The 19,830-nt window shown below is 47.9% G+C and overlaps 2 protein-coding genes across 2 annotated transcripts in view; both read left to right on the forward strand.

The window, feature by feature from the left end:
* Nucleotides 1-8,311: 8,311 nt before the first annotated feature.
* Nucleotides 8,312-14,822, forward strand: igbp1 (immunoglobulin (CD79A) binding protein 1; the record flags this gene model as incomplete). Its single annotated transcript, XM_079269383.1, has 3 exons — nucleotides 8,312-8,779; nucleotides 12,493-12,825; nucleotides 14,151-14,822. The coding sequence occupies 3 exons, from the start codon at nucleotides 8,312-8,314 to the stop codon at nucleotides 14,421-14,423; spliced, it is 1,074 nt and encodes a 357-aa protein (XP_079125509.1). The 3' UTR covers nucleotides 14,424-14,822.
* Nucleotides 14,823-19,329: 4,507 nt separating this feature from the next.
* The window catches only part of abhd18 (abhydrolase domain containing 18), a gene marked incomplete at its 3' end in the record, with an annotated part of 25,820 nt that continues 25,319 nt past the window's right edge, over nucleotides 19,330-19,830 (forward strand). Inside the window, exon 1 of the mRNA XM_079268739.1 lies at nucleotides 19,330-19,355. The remainder of the gene's footprint in view (nucleotides 19,356-19,830) is intronic.

The following is a 19,830-nucleotide window of genomic DNA, read 5'->3' on the forward strand; positions in this document are numbered from 1 at the left end:
TAGCTCTGAAGAGAGCCGGCTCCTCCCGCGCTAACCTGCTAACATATAGCATAGCTCTGAAGAGCTCTCGCTCCTCCCGCGCTAACCTGCTAACGTATAGCATAGCTCTGAAGAGCTCTCGCTCCTCCCTCTCTAACCTGCTAACGTATAGCATAGCTCTGAAGAGGTCTCGCTCCTCCCGTTCTAACCTGCTAACGTATAGCATAGCTCTGAAGAGAGCCGGCTCCTTCCTCTCTAACCTGCTAACGTATACAGCATAGCTCTGAAGAGCTCTCGCTCCTTCCTCTCTAACCTGCTAACGTATACAGCATAGCTCTGAAGAGCTCTCGCTCCTCCTGCGCTAACCTGCTAACGTATAGCATAGCTCTGAAGAGAGCCGGCTCCTCCCGCGCTAACCTGCTAACGTATAGCATAGCTCTGAAGAGCTCTCGCTCCTCCCTCTCTAACCTGCTAACGTATAGCATAGCTCTGAAGAGAGCCGGCTCCTCCCGCGCTAACCTGCTAACGTATAGCATAGCTCTGAAGAGAGCCGGCTCCTCCCGCGCTAACCTGCTAACGTATAGCATAGCTCTGAAGATAGCCGGCTCCTCCCGCGCTAACCTGCTAACGTATAGCATAGCTCTGAAGAGCTCTCGCTCCTCCCGCGCTAACCTGCTAACATATAGCATAGCTCTGAAGAGCTCTCGCTCCTCCCGCTCTAACCTGCTAACGTATAGCATAGCTCTGAAGAGCTCTCGCTCCTCCCTCTCTAACCTGCTAACGTATAGCATAGCTCTGAAGAGCTCTCGCTCCTCCCGCTCTAACCTGCTAACGTATAGCATAGCTCTGAAGAGCTCTCGCTCCTCCCGCTCTAACCTGCTAACATATAGCATAGCTCTGAAGAGCTCTCGCTCCTCCCGCTCTAACCTGCTAACGTATAGCATAGCTCTGAAGAGCTCTCGCTCCTCCCGCTCTAACCTGCTAACGTATAGCATAGCTCTGAAGAGGTCTCGCTCCTCCCGTTCTAACCTGCTAACATATAGCATAGCTCTGAAGAGAGCCGGCTCCTTCCTCTCTAACCTGCTAACGTATACAGCATAGCTCTGAAGAGCTCTCGCTCCTTCCTCTCTAACCTGCTAACGTATACAGCATAGCTCTGAAGAGCTCTCGCTCCTCCTGCGCTAACCTGCTAACGTATAGCATAGCTCTGAAGAGAGCCGGCTCCTCCCGCGCTAACCTGCTAACGTATAGCATAGCTCTGAAGAGAGCCGGCTCCTCCCGCGCTAACCTGCTAACGTATAGCATAGCTCTGAAGATAGCCGGCTCCTCCCGCGCTAACCTGCTAACGTATAGCATAGCTCTGAAGAGCTCTCGCTCCTCCCGCGCTAACCTGCTAATGTATAGCATAGCTCTGAAGAGCTCTCGCTCCTCCCTCTCTAACCTGCTAACGTATAGCATAGCTCTGAAGAGAGCCGGCTCCTCCCGCGCTAACCTGCTAACGTATAGCATAGCTCTGAAGAGCTCTCGCTCCTCCCGCGCTAACCTGCTAACGTATAGCATAGCTCTGAAGAGCTCTCGCTCCTCCCTCTCTAACCTGCTAACGTATAGCATAGCTCTGAAGAGAGCCGGCTCCTCCCACGCTAACCTGCTAACGTATAGCATAGCTCTGAAGAGAGCCGGCTCCTCCCGCGCTAACCTGCTAACGTATAGCATAGCTCTGAAGAGAGCCGGCTCCTCCCGCGCTAACCTGCTAACATATAGCATAGCTCTGAAGAGCTCTCGCTCCTCCCGCGCTAACCTGCTAACGTATAGCATAGCTCTGAAGAGCTCTCGCTCCTCCCTCTCTAACCTGCTAACGTATAGCATAGCTCTGAAGAGGTCTCGCTCCTCCCGTTCTAACCTGCTAACGTATAGCATAGCTCTGAAGAGAGCCGGCTCCTTCCTCTCTAACCTGCTAACGTATACAGCATAGCTCTGAAGAGCTCTCGCTCCTTCCTCTCTAACCTGCTAACGTATACAGCATAGCTCTGAAGAGCTCTCGCTCCTCCTGCGCTAACCTGCTAACGTATAGCATAGCTCTGAAGAGAGCCGGCTCCTCCCGCGCTAACCTGCTAACGTATAGCATAGCTCTGAAGAGCTCTCGCTCCTCCCTCTCTAACCTGCTAACGTATAGCATAGCTCTGAAGAGAGCCGGCTCCTCCCGCGCTAACCTGCTAACGTATAGCATAGCTCTGAAGAGAGCCGGCTCCTCCCGCGCTAACCTGCTAACGTATAGCATAGCTCTGAAGATAGCCGGCTCCTCCCGCGCTAACCTGCTAACGTATAGCATAGCTCTGAAGAGCTCTCGCTCCTCCCGCGCTAACCTGCTAATGTATAGCATAGCTCTGAAGAGCTCTCGCTCCTCCCTCTCTAACCTGCTAACGTATAGCATAGCTCTGAAGAGAGCCGGCTCCTCCCGCGCTAACCTGCTAACGTATAGCATAGCTCTGAAGAGCTCTCGCTCCTCCCGCGCTAACCTGCTAACGTATAGCATAGCTCTGAAGAGCTCTCGCTCCTCCCTCTCTAACCTGCTAACGTATAGCATAGCTCTGAAGAGAGCCGGCTCCTCCCACGCTAACCTGCTAACGTATAGCATAGCTCTGAAGAGAGCCGGCTCCTCCCGCGCTAACCTGCTAACGTATAGCATAGCTCTGAAGAGCTCTCGCTCCTCCCGCGCTAACCTGCTAACGTATAGCATAGCTCTGAAGAGCTCTCGCTCCTCCCGCTCTAACCTGCTAACGTATAGCATAGCTCTGAAGAGAGCCGGCTCCTCCCGCGCTAACCTGCTAACGTATAGCATAGCTCTGAAGAGAGCCGGCTCCTCCCGCGCTAACCTGCTAACGTATAGCATAGCTCTGAAGAGCTCTGAAGAGCTCTCGCTCCTCCCGCGCTAACCTGCTAACGTATAGCATAGCTCTGAAGAGCTCTCGCTCCTCCCGTTCTAACCTGCTAACGTATAGCATAGCTCTGAAGACAGCCGGCTCCTCCCGCGCTAACCTGCTAACGTATAGCATAGCTCTGAAGAGCTCTCGCTCCTCCCTCTCTAACCTGCTAACGTATAGCATAGCTCTAAAGAGAGCCGGCTCCTCCCGCGCTAACCTGCTAAAGTATAGCATAGCTCTGAAGAGAGCCGGCTCCTCCCGCGCTAACCTGCTAACATATAGCATAGCTCTGAAGAGCTCTCGCTCCTCCCGCGCTAACCTGCTAACGTATAGCATAGCTCTGAAGAGCTCTCGCTCCTCCCTCTCTAACCTGCTAACGTATAGCATAGCTCTGAAGAGAGCCGGCTCCTCCCGCGCTAACCTGCTAACGTATAGCATAGCTCTGAAGAGAGCCGGCTCCTCCCGCGCTAACCTGCTAACGTATAGCATAGCTCTGAAGAGCTCTCGCTCCTCCCGCGCTAACCTGCTAACATATAGCATAGCTCTGAAGAGCTCTCGCTCCTCCCGCTCTAACCTGCTAACGTATAGCATAGCTCTGAAGAGCTCTCGCTCCTCCCTCTCTAACCTGCTAACGTATAGCATAGCTCTGAAGAGCTCTCGCTCCTCCCGCTCTAACCTGCTAACGTATAGCATAGCTCTGAAGAGCTCTCGCTCCTCCCGCTCTAACCTGCTAACATATAGCATAGCTCTGAAGAGCTCTCGCTCCTCCCGCTCTAACCTGCTAACGTATAGCATAGCTCTGAAGAGCTCTCGCTCCTCCCGCTCTAACCTGCTAACGTATAGCATAGCTCTGAAGAGGTCTCGCTCCTCCCGTTCTAACCTGCTAACATATAGCATAGCTCTGAAGAGAGCCGGCTCCTTCCTCTCTAACCTGCTAACGTATACAGCATAGCTCTGAAGAGCTCTCGCTCCTTCCTCTCTAACCTGCTAACGTATACAGCATAGCTCTGAAGAGCTCTCGCTCCTCCTGCGCTAACCTGCTAACGTATAGCATAGCTCTGAAGAGAGCCGGCTCCTCCCGCGCTAACCTGCTAACGTATAGCATAGCTCTGAAGAGAGCCGGCTCCTCCCGCGCTAACCTGCTAACGTATAGCATAGCTCTGAAGATAGCCGGCTCCTCCCGCGCTAACCTGCTAACGTATAGCATAGCTCTGAAGAGCTCTCGCTCCTCCCGCGCTAACCTGCTAATGTATAGCATAGCTCTGAAGAGCTCTCGCTCCTCCCTCTCTAACCTGCTAACGTATAGCATAGCTCTGAAGAGAGCCGGCTCCTCCCGCGCTAACCTGCTAACGTATAGCATAGCTCTGAAGAGCTCTCGCTCCTCCCGCGCTAACCTGCTAACGTATAGCATAGCTCTGAAGAGCTCTCGCTCCTCCCTCTCTAACCTGCTAACGTATAGCATAGCTCTGAAGAGAGCCGGCTCCTCCCACGCTAACCTGCTAACGTATAGCATAGCTCTGAAGAGAGCCGGCTCCTCCCGCGCTAACCTGCTAACGTATAGCATAGCTCTGAAGAGCTCTCGCTCCTCCCGCGCTAACCTGCTAACGTATAGCATAGCTCTGAAGAGCTCTCGCTCCTCCCGCTCTAACCTGCTAACGTATAGCATAGCTCTGAAGAGAGCCGGCTCCTCCCGCGCTAACCTGCTAACGTATAGCATAGCTCTGAAGAGAGCCGGCTCCTCCCGCGCTAACCTGCTAACGTATAGCATAGCTCTGAAGAGCTCTGAAGAGCTCTCGCTCCTCCCGCGCTAACCTGCTAACGTATAGCATAGCTCTGAAGAGCTCTCGCTCCTCCCGTTCTAACCTGCTAACGTATAGCATAGCTCTGAAGACAGCCGGCTCCTCCCGCGCTAACCTGCTAACGTATAGCATAGCTCTGAAGAGCTCTCGCTCCTCCCTCTCTAACCTGCTAACGTATAGCATAGCTCTAAAGAGAGCCGGCTCCTCCCGCGCTAACCTGCTAAAGTATAGCATAGCTCTGAAGAGAGCCGGCTCCTCCCGCGCTAACCTGCTAACATATAGCATAGCTCTGAAGAGCTCTCGCTCCTCCCGCGCTAACCTGCTAACGTATAGCATAGCTCTGAAGAGCTCTCGCTCCTCCCTCTCTAACCTGCTAACGTATAGCATAGCTCTGAAGAGAGCCGGCTCCTCCCGCGCTAACCTGCTAACGTATAGCATAGCTCTGAAGAGAGCCGGCTCCTCCCGCGCTAACCTGCTAACGTATAGCATAGCTCTGAAGAGCTCTCGCTCCTCCCGCGCTAACCTGCTAACATATAGCATAGCTCTGAAGAGCTCTCGCTCCTCCCGCTCTAACCTGCTAACGTATAGCATAGCTCTGAAGAGCTCTCGCTCCTCCCTCTCTAACCTGCTAACGTATAGCATAGCTCTGAAGAGCTCTCGCTCCTCCCGCTCTAACCTGCTAACGTATAGCATAGCTCTGAAGAGCTCTCGCTCCTCCCGCTCTAACCTGCTAACATATAGCATAGCTCTGAAGAGCTCTCGCTCCTCCCGCTCTAACCTGCTAACGTATAGCATAGCTCTGAAGAGCTCTCGCTCCTCCCGCTCTAACCTGCTAACGTATAGCATAGCTCTGAAGAGAGCCGGCTCCTCCCGCGCTAACCTGCTAACGTATAGCATAGCTCTGAAGAGCTCTCGCTCCTCCCGCGCTAACCTGCTAACGTATAGCATAGCTCTGAAGAGCTCTCGCTCCTCCCGCTCTAACCTGCTAACGTATAGCATAGCTCTGAAGAGTTCTCGCTCCTCCCGTTCTAACCTGCTAACGTATAGCATAGCTCTGAAGAGAGCCGGCTCCTTCCTCTCTAACCTGCTAACGTATACAGCATAGCTCTGAAGAGCTCTCGCTCCTCCCGCTCTAACCTGCTAACGTATAGCATAGCTCTGAAGAGCTCTCGCTCCTCCCGTTCTAACCTGCTAACGTATAGCATAGCTCTGAAGAGCTCTCGCTCCTCCCGCGCTAACCTGCTAACATATAGCATAGCTCTGAAGAGCTCTCGCTCCTCCCGCTCTAACCTGCTAACGTATAGCATAGCTCTGAAGAGCTCTCGCTCCTCCCGCTCTAACCTGCTAACGTATAGCATAGCTCTGAAGAGTTCTCGCTCCTCCCGTTCTAACCTGCTAACGTATAGCATAGCTCTGAAGAGAGCCGGCTCCTCCCGCGCTAACCTGCTAACGTATAGCATAGCTCTGAAGAGAGCCGGCTCCTCCCGCGCTAACCTGCTAACGTATAGCATAGCTCTGAAGAGCTCTCGCTCCTCCCGCGCTAACCTGCTAACGTATAGCATAGCTCTGAAGAGCTCTCGCTCCTCCCGCTCTAACCTGCTACCGTATAGCATAGCTCTGAAGAGTTCTCGCTCCTCCCGTTCTAACCTGCTAACGTATAGCATAGATCTGAAGAGAGCCGGCTCCTTCCTCTCTAACCTGCTAACGTATACAGCATAGCTCTGAAGAGCTCTCGCTCCTCCCGCTCTAACCTGCTAACGTATAGCATAGCTCTGAAGAGCTCTCGCTCCTCCCGTTCTAACCTGCTAACGTATAGCATAGCTCTGAAGAGAGCCGGCTCCTTCCTCTCTAACCTGCTAACGTATACAGCATAGCTCTGAAGAGCTCTCGCTCCTCCCGCGCTAACCTGCTAACGTATAGCATAGCTCTGAAGAGAGCCGGCTCCTCCCGCGCTAACCTGCTAACGTATAGCATAGCTCTGAAGAGCTCTAGCTCCTCCCTCTCTAACCTGCTAACGTATAGCATAGCTCTGAAGAGAGCCGGCTCCTCCCGCGCTAACCTGCTAACGTATAGCATAGCTCTGAAGAGAGCCGGCTCCTCCCGCGCTAACCTGCTAACGTATAGCATAGCTCTGAAGAGAGCCGGCTCCTCCCGCGCTAACCTGCTAACGTATAGCATAGCTCTGAAGAGCTCTCGCTCCTCCCTCTCTAACCTGCTAACGTATAGCATAGCTCTGAAGAGAGCCGGCTCCTCCCGTGCTAACCTGCTAACGTATAGCATAGCTCTGAAGAGCTCTCGCTCCTCCCGCGCTAACCTGCTAACGTATAGCATAGCTCTGAAGAGCTCTCGCTCCTCCCGCTCTAACCTGCTAACGTATAGCATAGCTCTGAAGAGCTCTCGCTCCTCCCTCTCTAACCTGCTAACGTATAGCATAGCTCTGAAGAGAGCCGGCTCCTCCCGCGCTAACCTGCTAACGTATAGCATAGCTCTGAAGAGAGCCGGCTCCTCCCGCGCTAACCTGCTAACGTATAGCATAGCTCTGAAGAGCTCTCGCTCCTCCCGCTCTAACCTGCTAACGTATAGCATAGCTCTGAAGAGCTCTCGCTCCTCCCGCTCTAACCTGCTAACGTATAGCATAGCTCTGAAGAGCTCTCGCTCCTCCCGTTCTAACCTGCTAACGTATAGCATAGCTCTGAAGAGAGCCGGCTCCTTCCTCTCTAACCTGCTAACGTATAGCATAGCTCTGAAGAGAGCCGGCTCCTTCCTCTCTAACCTGCTAACGTATAGCATAGCTCTGAAGAGAGCCGGCTCCTTCCTCTCTAACCTGCTAACGTATAGCATAGCTCTGAAGAGCTCTCGCTCCTCCCGTTCTAACCTGCTAACGTATAGCATAGCTCTGAAGAGAGCCGGCTCCTTCCTCTCTAACCTGCTAACGTATAGCATAGCTCTGAAGAGATGGAGATGTGAAGGACTCATTTTTGGCTCCTTAGTTTCTGCTGATTAGACACTAATGGAAACATAGTTATGAATATTATAGTCCATTCCCCAAAATGCGCCGCACTGGCCCTTTTAAGCTGTTTTTGGATTTATCAAGTAACTTAACAGTCATTCATTTTTGACATGCACTTTGTATAATTTTCACCTGCAGTAGAACTGTTGTGTTCAAATGGAATTGGAGCAGACGATTCACACTTCCTGTTGTGAAACATGGTTGTTGTCCATATTAAGACTGGCCCTGACCTGGTTGGTTCCATCCATTCATAACGTGAGAACAGCTTCCACTGCTTGGAAGAGAAAACACAAAGTTGAATGTCTCCACAGAACCAACCGCTGGCACTAATTACAATGAGGCAAAATCTTTTCCAACTATAGTTTCAATGTAAGACAACTGCTGAACACCGGATGCAGCAGACATCTCGAATGTAAACGCATGTATAATTGTGGTGAATTTGAGCATGTACATAGCCTACAGTATGTTGAACATGTGAGTGTAACGCTGTTGGACCTCCGACTGTTGTTGCAGTGTTTGTCCTGTAGTGGGCAGTAACGCTTCTTGAGCCACTTCAACGTAATAAATAGACGAAGAAGACGGAACCCGGAAACTATGACAAGATGGCGGAATATGAAAACACCAACGATGTTTCAGCCGCGGAACCTTCTAAACTCTGTGACCTGCTTGAAGGTGGGTGGAAGATATTTGAGGAGGTGGACAGTACGAACGAACCCCTCGCCTCTACCGGCATCCAGGTCCGGGTTAAACGCGCCATCGGTATGCTGGAGGAAGCGGCCAGGATGGTGGCCCTGCTCGACCTGTTCAGCCGCAATGAAGAGCTCGAGGAGATCGCCACGGCCGATCTCAAGTACCTGCTGCTGCCCGCTCTGTGTGGAGCCCTGACCATGAAGCAGACCAGCCGGGACAAGCGACTAGAGACAGTCCAGGCAGCCCGCGCTTACTTCATGGACTTCTTGAAGCGATGTAAAGAGTATGACATATCACGCTTTGAACTGCCACGCGCGGCCAATGAAAACGCAAGTCCTGATGAGGCATCAGAAAGCGGATCGTCTACAGCCACGGTAACGGTAAGTGACGAGTGACGTGTGCAAACGTTCGGTAACATTACCATTCGATCACTTGCCGAGGATGCTGGGTTGCTACGTTTTTGTGCATAATGTGTCGAAACGTAGAATCCGCATATTCATTCATTCTAACGTGTATGTTAGAATGAACCATTGTAGAAGAAGCAGTAGCTGTTTGCGTGTTAGTTGTAGGAGCAGAACTGTTGAGTCATCACCACCACCACCAGCAGCATCATCAGCATCATCACCACCAGCAGCAGCATCAGCATCATCACCACCAGCAGCAGCATCAGCATCATCACCACCAGCAGCAGCAGCATCAGCAGCAGCAGCATCATCAGCAGCATCATCAGCAGCAGCAGCATCATCAGCAGCAGCACCACCAGCAGCATCAGCACCACCAGCAGCAGCACCAATAGCATCAGTAGGCGAGATCAGTGTTGCCAGATCAGATCTACAGTTTCAAACTGCTAATTAATAATTGAATAAAAACAGCCCAATTCAATCATCAGTCTAATAATCAGAAAACCAGTGTAGAACTGTAAAACCATTACAAACAGGATATGAATTAAAATCAGCAAAGATAGATAGATAAATAAATAAATAAATAGCTGTGCAACCCACAGCGACTGCAGTCAAACAAGTGAAAACACAAATCATGAAAAGCCCCAAAATGCAACCTGCTTAAAGGTTGTGAAATATGGAGGGCCAAAACCGCATTAATACATTTATATGGCATTAAATGAACCAAAAATAATATAATAAACGGAGGCATTAACTTATCACATATATTTATGTATGAGGAAATATAAAGACAATTCATAAATAAAGATGTTTGGAAAAGAATAAAGAAATAAATACATTTTAAGATTAATAATTCAAATTGAAAAATAAACTGGGTGTAGAAGTGCACATGCAGAAGGCTGGAAAGGAGCTGTTGTCCTGGGTGATGTCCTGTCATCTTTCAGCTGCGTCACTTGGGACGATGCTCTTTCAACATGAACGGGTGATATTGTCCGGGTGAGCAGTCCGATGTCACCCAGTGCTGAAGCCTGACAGCGCAGCTTTGAGCGCTTCAATGCCCGATCACTTGAGGAGCCTGCTGATGCTTCTCCACTGGCTCTCTAAGGTGTCGACCGGACACGGTGAGTCTTGAACTCCAGGCCCATTTAAGGTGGACATCACAGAGGTCATCTCAAATCACAAATCATCTCCGGCTTGTGCAGCGTTTCCATCGATGCATGTAAGCGCATTAGATACCACACCGGCACTTCTTCTCACAGCAATGAGCCGCTCTAATTGTCTTTCTTCCAGCAACTGTAGGGATGTGGTACCCGGTTCTGCCTCCTGGTGGGAGAGGTAGAGCTGGACCATTTAAGAGCTACTTCTCTGAGACGACTGTCGTTGCCCATGTGCAATACACAGAACTCTCCTCAATGTAGTCACACGGTCTTTGAAGACCAGCGTTTGTTCAGTTTTAATTTCCTTCAACGCGAGCCGGGGAAAGAGCAGTCCAGAGTATTTGGTTCATCGCTGTACATTTCATTCCACACTCTGGCTGAATAGCAGTGTTCTGCATCTGAACCCAAGCTGTCTATTGAGTGCGTCTTCTTCTATGCAGTCTGCGATCACCAGCCAGCCTCCATCATTGGTAGTCATGTAGGTATTCTTATCGTCTCTCTGGAACATTCTCTGAAGCAGGGGTCACCAACCTTTGTGAAGCCGAGAGCTACTTTAAGGGTACTGAGCAGTACGAAGGGCTACTTGTTTGATACAAACTTCCTGAATAACAAAATTGCACAGATCACCGTTTAATAATAATAATATTTGTGAAGCGACTGTCTGATCATGTTTATGTTTATTCCTCACAATAATTAACAATTATTTCCACAACAATGATGGTAGGAAACAGATATATTTAAACATGCAACATTTATTTGTTAATCTCTTTCAACATTTGAAAGTCAGAGGACTGTAACATTTTTGAACAAATCGTGAACTCTGTCCCATGTTTATACAAATGATCAGTTATGTAAGTTATGTAAAAAAATCAACTCTTTCACTTCCAAATGAATCCTATCACATTAGTACTAATCACCAAATCTGTAGCATGAATGATGCAGTGGTAATGGATACATTTTGAGAAGTCTGGGTCACCTTTACATTGTGCAATGAAGCCTCCACGCCGGCCCGTCATGGCGGGAGCGCCATCTGTTGTCAGACACCAGCTTTTCTAACGGAACCTTTTTCTCCACAAAGAAACTCTTCACCGCGTTGTAGATGTCGATTCCCCTCGTTGTTGTCTTCAGGGGCAGAAGTGTCAGGACTTCTTCTTTTGTGGAGAAATCATCGAACACCATTCGGATAAACATCATCAGCTGAACTGGTGCTGTCCACGGACTCGTCGCACTGGATACTAAACCACCTGCACTGAACCAGATCCCGGTCCAGTTGCTCCGTTAAGTTTTCGGATATAGCCGACACTTCTTACCATCGTACTCGCCCCCAGTTGCACATCAGAGAGAGCGGAGATGGCCACGGGACCATTCTTCTCGTCTGAGCACAGTGTTTGCAACAACTATCATCATTGCTTCTTTCAAGACCTCCCCGTCCGAAAAGGGTTTCTTGTTCTTCATCAAAAACTGTGCAGCTCTAAACGAAGCTTCAGTTGTTTGCCCAAAGCTGCCTTTAAGTCACGCACTTGTTCTCTCCGTAGTGCGCTGCCAGGTGGCTAGTTAGCATGGAAGCTATTGTGACACGTACTGAAGTGTCTCTCCACATTGTGCCGCCTTACCGTCGCAACAGTTGCCCCGCAAATGAGACACACACATTTGTCTTTCACTGTCGTAAAAAAGAACTCTTCCTCCCAGTCATTGTGGAAGTAGTATGTTTTCTTTCGCTTTTCTGCATGTTTTTAGTTTGGGGGGTAAGAACCACATCTAGCTTCGTAGCTTCCCATCGTAGCTGAGCCTGCTTCCTTGTCTCAGCAAAGAGTGAGATGGCCATTTGACATGCGCACAATATTGAACTTTGACTTCAGACAAGGTCAGAGTTCATATGTACATAAAACATTTTAGATTTTAAAATGTTATATTAAATATTGTCATATTACATTAATGCAAGCGTTTTTGATTTTAAAAAAAGAACAGCGACTCAATTTTTTTAGATGGAGCTTCATGGTGACTGGTGCTATTTTTAGAACATGCCTCGCGGGCGACTCGCACGGTGCTAATGTTATGGTAAAAGGTAACATTTAACTAATGCCTAAAACAAGCTGGCTAATGTCAGCTGATCCTCAATCTCAGCTTTCAGGATTCCTGATCAATCTTTCAATTTTAAGATTTAATTGAATGTCTTTGACATTGACAACATTTGTCCCCTCGTGTGTCTTCATCGTACACACACACATCGTACTCCCCACAATACCCCCATCCATAACCTGCTTACTATCAAGTGATCTTTGAGAATGTGCTGACTATGCTGTCATTCACCTTTGTCACTGCCTTCATATCAAAACACTTTTATTGTGAAGGTCATGCAGGAAGTGTTCATATCAACAGTAGCGTCACACCTAACCCCAGCTGACTGAGCAGAGCCCTGCAGGAAGTAGAGGGCAGTGCTGTTTGAGAGGGTGGCTTCAATAGATGAGTCACTAGCAGCGGAGTTTGCGCATGGATCTGGTGATACTGAGTTGTGATGCGTGCTTCTTGTTTCAGCCTCAACCCTGCCCATCAGACCTGGTTTCCATGGCAGCACAGAGACAAGCTAAGATCGAGCGGTACCGCCAGAGGAAGGAGCTGGAAGCCAGACTGTCGGATGTACGGAGAGCTGTGGACAGCGGACAGGCAGACGATGAAGTCAGCAGAGATTTCTACAATCTGAATGTCCGGAGATGGGTCGCTGTGTGTCTGGAGGAAATAGAGAGCATTGACCAGGAGGTGGAGATACTCCAGAACATGGATGGGCTGAAGCAGGGCGCTGCCAAGCAACCACTTCAGCCAGTCAGGCCTCCCATGAAACCCTTCATCCTCACCAAGGACGCTGTTCAGGTAACACTTTGGGTGGGAGACAGGCCAGCTGGTGCTGGACCAAAACCAGCAAGAAGAGCTGCTGGTGATTGCAGAAGTAGCACATAGACTAGAGAGAGACCGATCACAGTAGAGAGAGACCGATCACAGTAGAGAGAGACCGATCACAGTAGAGAGAGACCGATCACAGTAGAGAGAGACCGATCACAGTAGAGAGAGACCGATCACAGTAGAGAGAGACCGATCACAGTAGAGAGAGACCGATCACAGTAGCGAGAGACCGATCACAGGGTAGAGAGAGACCGATCACAGGGTAGAGAGAGACCGATCACAGGGTAGAGAGAGACCGATCACAGGGTAGAGAGAGACCGATCACAGGGTAGAGAGAGACCGATCACAGTAGAGAGAGACCGATCACAGTAGAGAGAGACCGATCACAGTAGAGAGAGACCGATCACAGGGTAGAGAGAGACCGATCACAGGGTAGAGAGAGACCGATCACAGGGTAGAGAGAGACCGATCACAGGGTAGAGAGAGACCGATCACAGACTAGAGAGACCGATCACAGGGTAGAGAGAGACCGATCACAGGGTAGAGAGAGACCGATCACAGGGTAGAGAGAGACCGATCACAGGGTAGAGAGAGACCGATCACAGGGTAGAGAGAGACCGATCACAGGGTAGAGAGAGACCGATCACAGGGTAGAGAGAGACCGATCACAGACTAGAGAGAGACCGATCACAGTAGAGAGAGACCGATCACAGTAGAGAGACCGATCACAGTAGAGAGAGACCGATCATAGACTAGAGAGAGACCGATCATAGACTAGAGAGAAACCGATCATAGACTAGAGAGAAACCGATCACAGTAGAGAGAAACCGATCATAGACTAGAGAGAAACCGATCATAGACTAGAGAGAAACCGATCATAGACTAGAGAGAAACCGATCATAGACTAGAGAGAGACCGATCACAGTAGAGGGAAACCGATCGCAGAGTGGACCGAGACCGATCGTATCTTCTGCAGCCGTTGACCTAAAAGAAGAATCAGCAAAGAGCAGCTAACATCCCTCAGTGCACATTCAAAGACACTGAGAGGGTAGAGTAGTGGTAATAACTCAGCATCACAGAAGCATAAAACTGGAAGATGGCGCAGGTGAGGGAGCTGACATGATGACTATAGAGCAGAGAGCGCTGCAGCAGGAGCTCTGGATAGGGTTCCATCAGAACAGTAAACTTCCTTCCAACGTGGCATGTACAGATCCACATAGCAAACAGCACTGGCTGTAGGCTCCTCAACCTGCTGTGCAACAATGTGTGACACAATGTGTTGGTTTCATCCACAGGCTCAAGTGTTCGGGGCTGGTTACCCCAGCCTCCCCACCATGACAGTAGACGACTGGTATGAACAGCACAGGAAACGAGGAGCTATGCCTGACCAGGGGATTCCCACGAGGCCGGCTGTGGAGGAGGACACCGACGCAAAGGAGAGGGAAGAAGAAGATAAAGAGAAGAAGGCTGATGATGATGACGAGGAGTCTCTGCTGAAAGCCAGAAACTGGGACGACTGGAAAGAGACTCATCGCAGAGGTTATGGAAACCGCCACAACATGGGCTAGTCCTCATTTCTATTCTGATCAGTCCAGGAAGTGGACGGACACTCCTCACATTTCTGATCCTTGAGACTGTTATATGAGAAACACACCACAGCATTGCCAAACAAACCTGTTTAGTTTCGTGACATTACAGCTGATCTACTCGTGTCCCTGTTAGTCTTTTACAATGTTGGGCTCGACAGTCCTTTGTGGTGTCATGCTTTTCACTGAGTCTTAATAGAAGTCTTCCATATGGAGGCCAGCCATGACGCCAATGTTCCTGCGCTGTAGTGTGTTTTCCCCCAATAATGTCATCGGGAAATAAAGAGACTGAACAAACCACGTAGTAAGAACAGTCGGTGTGCAGGAACTGGTAACAATCTGTGTTTATGTCCTGTCTATTGTTCTTCTAACGAACGGTAACATGTGTTATTTTATGGTGGGTGAGGTGTGGGCTGTGGGTGAGGTGTGGGCTGTGGATGGACTGTGAGGTGTGGGCTGTGGGTGGACTGAGTTGTGGGCTGTGGATGAGGGGTGGGCTGTGGGTGAGGTGTGGGCTGTGGATGAGGATCAAGGAGCTGTTTTTGGACATGAAGTATTGGCATGTTCTAACAGAAAAGGGACGAACACAAAGTGGAAGCTCACCATTTTTACGTAATTATGAATTGGCGTTTGCATATTATTACATATGACGCTGTTACCCATTCGCTACAAGTTATTGTAAAAGGAACAATAAACTAGTCAAACTCGTCTGCTCGATTTCATATGCTCGTAAAAGCTCTGTTTCTTTCAGCCACGTTCCTATTTACATATCTGTCGCTTATGATATGAACATATGACTACCGTTGCCGTAACCTTGGTCCGTTATGTTTGGAACAGGGTATATTAATATTGTAACCGGAAGTTCCTACACACTATTTCTGGGTGTCTACGAGTAGCTTGACACGTGGTCATTCGCCCTCTGAGAACGGTAGCTGTTAGCTAGCAGTGCGAAGACGTCCACAAGGAGAACACAGTCCGTGCACAGTCGGAGGTAGTGTACCGTTAACGTGACTGTTTCTGTCGGTCCCACTCACCCCCGCCTGTCTGTCGCTGTTTGGTCTGGAACCACGAATGATGAAGGCTAGTTACGTTAGCTCTCTTAGCTGAGTTCAACTTCGGACGGCAGGCGAATAATGGTGTCATAGCCCGTCTCAAGGGTGGTGTGTTACCGCCAATTAAGAGCCGGCACAATATAGCGCTGGGGACTCTTATAAGGCTGTTGTTTGTCATGTCAAACAACGGAACTGTAGTCAGTCATTGACATTGGTCTATTATGTAACTTACTGTCGTTATATCAACTGCCATAGACCACTCCAGTGAACCTAGCGGTTAGCTCAGTGGCGTTAGCTCAGTGGCGTTAGCTACACCATTCACCATATAACTGTTTCAATGCTAGCACATCAACACCATCCTACCCTGACGGAATTCCAGATCTAAAGATGTGTTATTATATTATATGTGCTTCACATTATGAGAGAGCGAAGCACAGTCAGTATCTAACTACATGTGATATATAACAGGTCATGTGTTTCTGACGTGTGATATATAACAGGTCATGTGTTTCTGACGTGTGATATATAACAGGTCATGTGTTTCTGACGTGTGATATATAACATGTCATGTGTTTCTGACGTGTGATATATCACAGGTCATGTGTTTCTGACGTGTGATATATCACAGGTCATGTGTTTCTGACGTGTGATATATCACAGGTCATGTGTTTCTGACGTGTGATATATAACAGGTCATGTGTTTCTGACGTGTGATATCTAACAGGTCATGTGTTTCTGACGTGTGATATATCACAGGTCATGTGTTTCTAACGTGTGATATATCACAGGTCATGCGTTTCTGACGTGTGATATATAACATGTCATGTGTTTCTGACGTGTGATATATCACAGGTCATGTGTTTCTGACGTGTGATATATCACAGGTCATGTGTTTCTGACGTGTGATATATCACAGGTCATGTGTTTCTGACGTGTGATATATAACAGGTCATGTGTTTCTGACGTGTGATATATAACAGGTCATGTGTTTCTGACGTGTGATATATCACAGGTCATGTGTTTCTGACGTGTGATATATCACAGGTCATGTGTTTCTGACGTGTGATATATAACAGGTCATGTGTTTCTGACGTGTGATATATAACAGGTCATGTATTTCTGACGTGTGATATATAACATGTCATGTGTTTCTGATGTGTGATATATCACAGGTCATGTGTTTCTGACGTGTGATATATCACAGGTCATGTGTTTCTGACGAGTGATATATCACAGGTCATGTGTTTCTGACGTGTGATATATCACAGGCCATGTGTTTCTAACGTGTGATATATCACAGGTCATGTGTTTCTGACGTGTGATATATCACATGTCATGTGTTTCTGACGTGTGATATATCACAGGTCATGTGTTTCTGACGTGTGATATATCACAGGTCGTGTTTCTGACGTGTGATATATCACAGGTCGTGTTTCTGACGTGTGATATATCACATTTCATGCGTTTCTGACGTGTGATATATCACAGGTCATGCGTTTCTGACGTGTGATATATCACAGGTCATGCGTTTCTGATGTGGGATATATAACAGGTCATGCATTTCTGACGTGGGATATATAACAGGTCATGCATTTCTGACGTGTGATATATAACAGGTCATGCGTTTCTGACGTGTGATATATAACAGGTCATGCGTTTCTGACGTGTGATATATAACAGGTCATGCGTTTCTGACGTGTGATATATAACAGGTCATGCGTTTCTGACGTGTGATATATAACAGGTCATGCGTTTCTGACGTGTGATATATAACAGGTCATGCGTTTCTGACGTGTGATATATAACAGGTCATGCGTTTCTGACGTGTGATATATAACAGGTCATGCGTTTCTGACGTGTGATATATAACAGGCCATGCGTTTCTGACGCGTGATATATAACAGGTCATGCGTTTCTGACGCGTGATATATAACAGGTCATGCGTTTCTGATGTGTGATATATAACAGGTCATGCGTTTCTGACGTGTGATATATAACAAGTCATGCGTTTCTGACGTGTGATATATAACATGTCATGCGTTTCTGACGTGTGATATATAACATGTCATGCGTTTCTGACGTGTGATATATAACATGTCATGCGTTTCTGACGTGGGATATATAACAGGTCATGCGTTTCTGACGTGTGATATATAACAGGTCATGCGTTTCTGACGTGTGATATATAACAGGTCATGCGTGTCTGACGTGTGATATATAACAGGTCATGCGTTTCTGACGTGTGATATATAACAGGTCATGCGTTTCTGACGTGTGATATATAACAGGTCATGCGTTTCTGACGCGTGATATATAACAGGTCATGCGTTTCTGACGCGTGATATATAACAGGTCATGCGTTTCTGACGCGTGATATATAACAGGTCATGCGTTTCTGACGCGTGATATATAACAGGTCATGCGTTTCTGATGTGTGATATATAACATGTCATGCGTTTCTGATGTGTGATATATAACATGTCATGCGTTTCTGACGCGTGATATATAACATGTCATGTGTTTCTGACGTGTGATATATAACATGTCATCCGTTTCTGACGTGTGATATATAACGTGTCGTGCGTTTCTGACATGTGATATATAACATGTCATGCGTTTCTGACATAACAGGTCATGTGTTTCTGACATGTGATATATAACATGTCATGCGTTTCTGACATAACAGGTCGTGTGTTTCTGATGTGTGATATATCACAGGTCGTGTTTCTGACGTGTGATATATCACAGGTCGTGTTTCTGACGTGTGATATATAACAGGTCATGTGTTTCTGACGTGTGGTATATCACAGGTCATGTGTTTCTGACGTGTGATATATCACAGGTCATGTGTTTCTGACGTGGGATATATAACAGGTCATGCATTTCTGACGTGTGATATATAACAGGTCATGCGTTTCTGACGTGTGATATATAACAGGTCATGCGTTTCTGACGTGTGATATATAACAGGTCATGCGTTTCTGACGTGTGATATATAACAGGTCATGCGTTTCTGACGTGTGATATATAACAGGTCATGCGTTTCTGATGTGTGATATATAACAGGTCATGCGTTTCTGACGTGTGATATATAACATGTCATGTGTTTCTGATGTGTGATATATAACAGGTCATGCGTTTCTGACGTGTGATATATAACATGTCATGTGTTTCTGACGTGTGATATATAACATGTCATGCGTTTCTGACATAACAGGTCATGTGTTTCTGACGTGTGATATATAACATGTCATGCGTTTCTGATGTGTGATATATAACATGTCATGCGTTTCTGATGTGTGATATATAACATGTCATGCGTTTCTGACGTGTGATATATAACATGTCATGTGTTTCTGACGTGTGATATATAACATGTCATGCGTTTCTGACATAACAGGTCATGTGTTTCTGACGTGTGATATATAACATGTCATGCGTTTCTGACATAACAGGTCGTGTGTTTCTGACGTGTGATATATCACATGTCGTGCGTTTCTGACGTGTGATATATCACATGTCGTGCGTTTCTGACGTGTGATATATAACATGTCATGCGTTTCTGACGTGTGATATATAACAGGTCATGTGTTTCTGACGTGTGGTATATCACAGGTCATGTGTTTCTGACGTGTGATATATCACAGGTCATGTGTTTCTGACGTGTGATATATAACATGTCATGCGTTTCTTACGTGTGATATATAACAGGTCATGTGTTTCTGACGTGTGATATATAAAAGACCTGGAGAAAGTAATTCATGCTTCTCTCACCTCCAGGCTGGACTGTTATAACTCTTGTCTGCTGTAATCACGCCTTCAGCTGGTGCAGAACTCTGCAGGAGACTTTTAACTGGTACAGGTAGGCGTGAACACGCGTCACCAATCTTAAAATCCCGTCATTGGCTGACCGTAGAGTACATACTTCATTTTAAAATGTTATTTGTGTTTAAGTGTTAAAATAGCACCACCCCAGCCTATCTGTGTGACCTGCTGCAGCCCTATGGAGTGGTCTCACCGACGTCACGATCTCCTTAGTTACGAGGTCGGTCGGCCATGTTGGAGTACATACAGATCCTACATGGCGGCGCGTAAACAAGGAAGTGCGGCGAAAATACAATACTTTGAATCACTGGATAGTGCATCAAAGGTTCGCTACCTGGCCAAATTGAAGGTTATTGGTAATTTGGATCCCTATACGATGAGTGCAGATGGTTTCAGTGCCGATCCTACTTATCTTCCATCGGTAAACTACGCCAACATCTACACGTATCTCGTGAACACCCCCAGTCCTTACACAAAAGACGAGCTGGAGTGCTACAAAGGGCTCGACGCTT

The sequence above is a fragment of the Melanostigma gelatinosum genome (assembly GCF_949748355.1).
Source record: "Melanostigma gelatinosum genome assembly, chromosome: 5".
In the NCBI taxonomy this organism is placed as follows: Eukaryota; Metazoa; Chordata; class Actinopteri; order Perciformes; family Zoarcidae; genus Melanostigma; species Melanostigma gelatinosum.